The sequence below is a fragment of the Lipotes vexillifer genome, unplaced genomic scaffold, assembly GCF_000442215.2.
Source record: "Lipotes vexillifer unplaced genomic scaffold, Lipotes_vexillifer_v1.1 scaffold524, whole genome shotgun sequence".
Taxonomy (NCBI): Eukaryota; Metazoa; Chordata; class Mammalia; order Artiodactyla; family Lipotidae; genus Lipotes; species Lipotes vexillifer.
In genome coordinates this window covers 455964-462450 of record NW_006774722.1, presented here as the reverse complement: position 1 = coordinate 462450, position 6487 = coordinate 455964, and the positions used below count along the sequence as shown (strand labels likewise).

The 6487-nt window shown below is 61.5% G+C and overlaps 1 protein-coding gene across 1 annotated transcript in view; it reads right to left on the bottom strand.

Moving 5' to 3' along the window:
- Positions 1-208: 208 nt before the first annotated feature.
- Positions 209-6487, bottom strand: part of RBM38 (RNA binding motif protein 38) — a 14058-nt gene continuing 7779 nt past the window's right edge. The window contains exon 4 of the mRNA XM_007449451.1: positions 209-512. Within this exon, the coding sequence (XP_007449513.1) occupies positions 209-512 (304 nt within the window). The remainder of the gene's footprint in view (positions 513-6487) is intronic.

Here is a 6487-nt window from a genome sequence, read left to right as displayed (position 1 = left end):
TGCCTCTCGGTCACTCTTTTCTCTCAAAGTCCTCCCTCAAGGCGCGACGGTCCTGGGTGTAAAGAGAAGTGGTCTCTGGGCCACCCGGGGTGCAGGCGGGGTCCCGCAGGGTCTCCCGAGGCACAGGTGCGGTGTGCACCCCTGGGCTCGGCTGGCACCCGCCCAGCGCGTGGTGATGGTGCCGCAGTTGCAGGGGCAGAAACAGCCCTCACTGCATCCTGTCGGGCTGCAGCTGCTGAGGCTGGTACTGCACAAAGGCAGTGCCCGCGGGGGCCGTGGCCGAGAGGGCCTGGGGCACGGCGGCCGGGTAGCCGTAGCTCACAAAGCTGGCGGCTGCGGCGGGCGAGGCGGCATACGGGTACTGGTCGTAGGTGGCCGGCGGGTACTGGGCATAGGCCGGGCTGGCCGGTGTGTACTCAATGTAGGGCGAGGACAGTGACGGGACTGGGGCCGCCGGGATCACCACGCTGGGCTGGACGATGGCTTGTGGGTAGATGTAGTGGGGGGTCAGCCTGTGGGGCCAAGCAGAGAGGGTCAGGGTCAGGGTCAGGCGACAGAGCAGGGAAACACAGCTGGCTCGGGTGGAGTGGAGGTGCCGGAAGAGCCGGGTGATGCGTGTCCCCACTCCGCCATCTCTACTTCCTCATCTGTAAAATGGGTGCAATTACAACAATAATGGTGCTCCTACCACAGGGCCTTTGCACTGGCCATGCCCACAACCTGCACAGCACTTTCCCCAGTGACCCACAGGGCTCCCACCTCCCTTTTTTAAGTCTGTACTCAAATGTCTCCTCCGTGAACCCCTCCAGGCAGCCTCCCTCATCCCACCCTACACCCCAAACACCACCCACCCCCCACAGGAGCAACACAACATGATTTGGGGGCAGGGGTGGGGAATTTAAAAATGATAAACAATTTCAGCATCAAATCCAGCACAAGCCCTTCTGAGCACAGGTCCCTGTGTGATCACCCAGGTCACATGTCCATGAAGCCAGTCCTGTCCCGCCACTTCCCTGGGTTCATCTTCCCAGCATCTGCCACCCCCCCCAGTGACACCCTACACAATTTACTTGTTTACCACATCTGTCTGCCCTGACTACAACGTCAGCCACCATGAACTGACAACACAGACCCTGGCCCAGGCAAGGGCTCACTTGCTGAGTGAACGAAGACAGCGATGTAGGACACGCGTAACCGCGACGACGGTGCTACGAGAAAAGATGACGGCCAGAGCCTCAGGGACAAGGCTCGGCAGGCCGCGGCCACGCCTCACACGCAGTAACTGGCTGAAACTTCCCCCAGGTTGGCCTTCAGGTAACCGTCTCATTTTACAACAGAAAAACTGGTCTTGGAGGTGCCTTGCCCAAGGCCCCCCAGGCATCAGCCTGGGAGCTGAGAGCTGCACCCTGCACTCGTCCCTCCCTGCAGGCTGCCCACCGCGGGCTCCGTGCGTGCAGCCCTCCACTGTAGGGGTGACCCAACACGCCGCAGACGGAGAAACTGAGGCTCGGGAAGGCAGTACCAGCAGGTGTCCGCTCTGCAGCCAGCGCCGGGCCCCACGGCAGCGGTGGGCACACGGCGGCCTCAGCGAGGCAGACGCCGTGGCCTCCAGCATCAGCCCCTCCTCCTCCTCTCGGGCCTGCACAAGTCACACGGGACGGGGCTGACGTGGTTACACACCTGGGGGCCGCCCCAGCGTCCCTCCACGCCTGGGAGACAGGCCCCAGACCCCTGGCCTGCCCGGCTTCCATTCCGAAGAGAAGCTGCTTTGAAAGAAAAAGGGAACCGACCGTTCCTTCCCGGCGCTCCCGCAGGCCTGGCAGGGGCAGAAACTGGGGCAGCTCTGGGAGAGCAAGTGGACAGAAAGCCGGGCCCTGGAAGCTGGGCTCCCTGCCCCCGCCAGGCCCCTCGGCATCCAGCAGCCCTCCCTCCTGAATAAGCACAGGGGCTCAGTGGGTCCCGGCGGCACCCCTGGGAACAGCGAAAAAGCAGAGAAACCTGAGTGTCGTCCACAGGGACGGAGCAGCGTCCAGTGTCCCCAGACCACCCCACGTGGCAGCAGGACGAGGTCCACGCTCAGCCCCAAGCCGCTCCCCTCCACGCTGCCGGGAGAGAAAGCCAAGCCACAGAACAGAGATACTGTTTATGCAAAACTGTGATATTTATACTGAATGGTGATAATGTTCATGCTAAAAAAAAATCAAATGTGTATTTATATCCGTGCTAAGGATGGGTGAGGTGGAATTGTATGAAACTGCCATTTTTATGGGTCCAAGAGTTGACTGAGGGCAACTTTATGTGGGGCAATGTTTTGAACGCAAAGAAAAGGCCTGGAAGGAGGCTGTGTAAGGGTTGCATGTGGGTCCGAGCATCTCTAAAAGGCAAATGGATTCACAGGCACAAAGGGGAATAAGAAGCACTACTCACAACAACCAAAAAGGAAAAGCAAGCATCCATCCAAGCATCCATCCACTGATGAATGGATTTCCAGATTGCCATGTATCCACGCCAAGGAGTATTATTCCACCATAAAAAAGAATAACGCACTGACACACGCCACTGTGTGGATGAACCTTGAGGACATGATGCTGAGTGAAAGAGGCCAGACACAAAAGGCCACAGACTGAATGATTCCATTCACGTGAAATCCCCAGAAAAGCAAACCCAGAAAGTGGTTACATTGCAGGGGCTTCGGAAAGCAGGGGAGGGGAGTGAGTGCTACGGGCCTCCTTCCGGGTGACAATGAAGTTCTGAATCAGACAGTGGTGATGGCCGCACGACTCTGTGAATATATTTTATTCCCTAGACCAGCAGATTTGAGATTACGCATGCCTTACCACAACAAACGCACCAATATAAGGGGCAAATCCTGAGCGAGGGGTGAACGACCCAGCGAGGAAAGAGCTGGGTGGCGACGGGCACCACAACCCCATGGATCCAGCAGCAAACCCCTGGGGGTGAGAGCCTGGGCACACCTGGCCTGTCCCGGAGGGGCCCCAGCTCCCCCCGGCCAGGGAGCTCCTACACCGGGTCCCCGCCTCCCCGTCGTTTGCCCTCCTGGGTGGCAGCACTCCTATGGTCGCCAAGGCCACACACTGCTGCTTGTCAGGAAGCCAGGCAGCTTTGGCCAGGAACCCTGCGCCACGGCCCAGGCCATGGCACCCACTCTCCCTCTCTGCCCTATTAGGAGTTTCTGCTGCCCACCCCCTCCTGCCTCCCTGGTGGGAACAAGAGCCCTGAACAGAGCAGGGCCTGGGTTCGAATCCCGCCTTGGCCTCCCAAGCTGCAACCAGCCTTCTCACGTGTCTGCGGGTGTGCTCTGGGCAAGGATGCAGCGGTAAGCAGACCACCCAGCCCCTGGCCTCTCAGCGCTTGGATTCCAGAGGCACACAAACACACCAACCCGTGAGCCAGAGCTGGGAGTGGTCGGGAGAGGCTTCTCGGAGGAGGGGGCGGCTGCTCAGAGCCTGAGCTCCTGGCCCATCTCCCCCACTGGACCTCACATGAGCAGGTGGTGCCTCGCCCAGGGCCGGGCCACGGGAGGGGCTAGACACGCAGTGCTGACATACAGCCAGCGGGCATAGACCCCTCCGAGAAAGGCGAGGGGCCTCGGCCGCCCGGATGCCTCTCTGAAAAGGAGCCAGTGGAGACACAATGGAGCGTGTCTTGGTGTGGTGCCCACTGTGCTGTCCTGGGCATCATCAATGCCCCCACCACGTGAGCCCCACGTGGCTCCCGGAACCCTAGAACATTCCTTAGTGGGAAGCTACGGAAGCTTTGAGCCCAGAACTTCTCCCAACACGGGTAGGCGCACCACTGCTTCAGATGGCATTTGCTAAAAATGTGGATCCCCGCAGACTCCCAAGTCAGATAGGGTCCGGGAATCTGCATCTGACAGGCCCCCGGGGATTCGGATACACACTGACACTGCAGAACCACTACCTGGACCAGGCACACACTGTCCCCACAGCAAAGTACCCGGGGCTCTGAAATGACAGGTTTCTGGCCACACCTGCCTCAAAGCTGCTGGCCAAGGCAGCTGTCACGTTTACCAGGTTTCTGACACTCAGTGTCGTCAGGACTGAGCTCTGCTCTGGCCACCACAGAGCTGCCCTGCTGGGGGACGCTCAGACACGGTGTGGGCGAGTAAGCTTCAGGGTGAGAGGAAGGGGGACTCCCTTGTTTCCTGGCCTGTGGGGACACTGCGTGTCTGTATCTGTTCACCTGTCTCCCTCAAGCACCCTGTCCCCACTCCCCACTCTGTTTGTGAAAAGCCCAAGATGACTTATGAAGCATTTCACAGCCATAAAATAGGTGCTGTGGTTACCCTATTTCCCAGAGAGGGAAACCAAGGCTCAGAGAGGCCGAGGCACTAGCAGTCACACGGCCAGGGAGACAACGGCTGGTGTGGGTTCTGTCACTGGGTTAAGCACTGCTGAGTCAAGGGGGGAGGAAGCTGCGAAGCTCCACCCCACCCCCAGGAAGGGGACCGGGGCCCTCAGCTCTGCGCTCAAGTTGCAGAGCTTCTGTGAGTCTCAGTTTTCCCATCTGTAAAATGGGTCTGGCAGAGGCTGACGTCAGGGCTTGAGAACCGCGACCCTCCACCGGAACAGCATTTCTCAGCCACAGCGGCTCTGCCCCCAGGGGACACTCAGCTGCGTCTGGGACATTCCTGGTTGTCACACTGGGGGTTGGGGGGTGCCAGTGGCAGCCAGCGGGTGGAGGCCGGGGACACTACCAACATCCCACAGCACACAGGATGCCGCCCCCCGCCGACCACGAAGAATCCTCCAGCATCACGGCAAGGTCAAGACCCTACTGTAAACTGCAAAGAAAAAGGCAAATACCATTGTCACGACCACGGACACCCATGCAGAGAGCTGGGAAGAGGCCAGGCAGGGACCAAGGGACTGAGCTGGTGCACACACACACACCCGCCACAGGAACCCACTGGACTCTTCGATGAGAAGGAAACCCCAGCCAAACCACCAGCTGGCCCCATCTGAGCACAGCCCCTGCGCCCCCTTCCCAGGCCCACACACCACAACAGGGGAGGTCCCACGCGCCTGGCACCGGGGAACAGGGTGCACATCCAGCAGGTTCCTCAGCGCCCCACCTACTCCCCAGAAAGGTCAGGGTGCTGCCGGCCTCCGTGTGCTTGCTCTGCAAGCCTCTGAAAAGGGCACAGGCCTGGCACGCTCTGTCCTTGGGGACTCCCCTGCCCACGTCCACCCCACCCCACCCCCGGCAAGCCTCTGAAAAGGGCACAGGCCTGGCACGCTCTGTCCTTGGGGACTCCCCTGCCCACGTCCCCCCCACCCCCCCCCCGGTCCCCCAATTCCCCCCGTTCCCCCCATCCCCCAGCAGCAAGCCTGCATCCACCCAGACCTGGCAGGCCTGCTGCGCCGCCCCCTACCCTGCGGCCAGGGGTCATCTTAAAAACAGTCCAGGAGACCATGCCACTCAGGCACGTCCCCACAGGGGCCTCCCCTTCACCCAGAGCCAAACCCTGACTGCTCCCCACCCCCCAGGGCCTCCCTCAGCCTACCTCCAGGCCACTGTCCCCACTCCGGCCACCCAGAGCTCCTTTCTGTCCCCCAGACTGCACATGCTTCTCTGAGCACAGGGCCTTTGCACCTGCTGCTCCCGCTGCTGGCAGGCTCCTTCCCACAGCTCAAACCTCACCTCCTCGGAGGCCTTCCCCGACCACGCCCCCTCGCCAGCCTTACTTCCTTCCTACAACCCCAGACCACCCTGTCATCCATCTTCTGTGCCGCTGTCTTCCCCACGAGAATGCAAGCCCCACGAGGGCGGGAACCTGGCCTGGATGGCTGGGTCCCAAGCACCTAGCCAACCCCTGCCGAATGCCAAGGGCCCTGCGGGCACCCGGTGGCAAAGCGGCCCCTCCGGGGCTGCTGCCGCTTCCTGGGCTGGGAGTCACGGCCCTGGGGAGGCAGAGGAAGAAGCCTGGCCGGCACAGCCGGGGACCCTGGGGAAGCAGACGCCACAGCCTCAGTTCACGTCTGGCCTCAGCCTCGACCCAGGGGCCGGGACTGCCCCCTCTCCACACCCCAGAGACGCCCTCCTCGAGCCTGACGGGGGGCAACATCAGCCCCAACTCAGCCCAGCCCCATGGAGGGCAGCCCAGGACCTGGGAGGGAAAAGCAAACCAGCTAGCAGAACGGTCAGGTTTGGGGTCAGAACCTAAAAGTCAGTTGACCCGATGCCCAGGGCCTGGGCAAAGCAAACCCCCAAACCCCCAGATTGGGAAGAGGGCTGCAGCCGGCCAGGTTCAAAAGCCCAGATCAGGGCTTCCCTGGTGGCGCAGTGGTTGAGAGTCCGCCTGCCGATGCGGGGGACGCAGGTTCGTGCCCCAGTCTGGGAAGATCCCACATGCCGCGGAGTGGCTGGGCCCGTGAGCAGTGGCCGCTGAGCCTGCGTGTCCGGAGCCTGTGCTCCGCAACAGGAGAGGCCACAACAGTGAGAG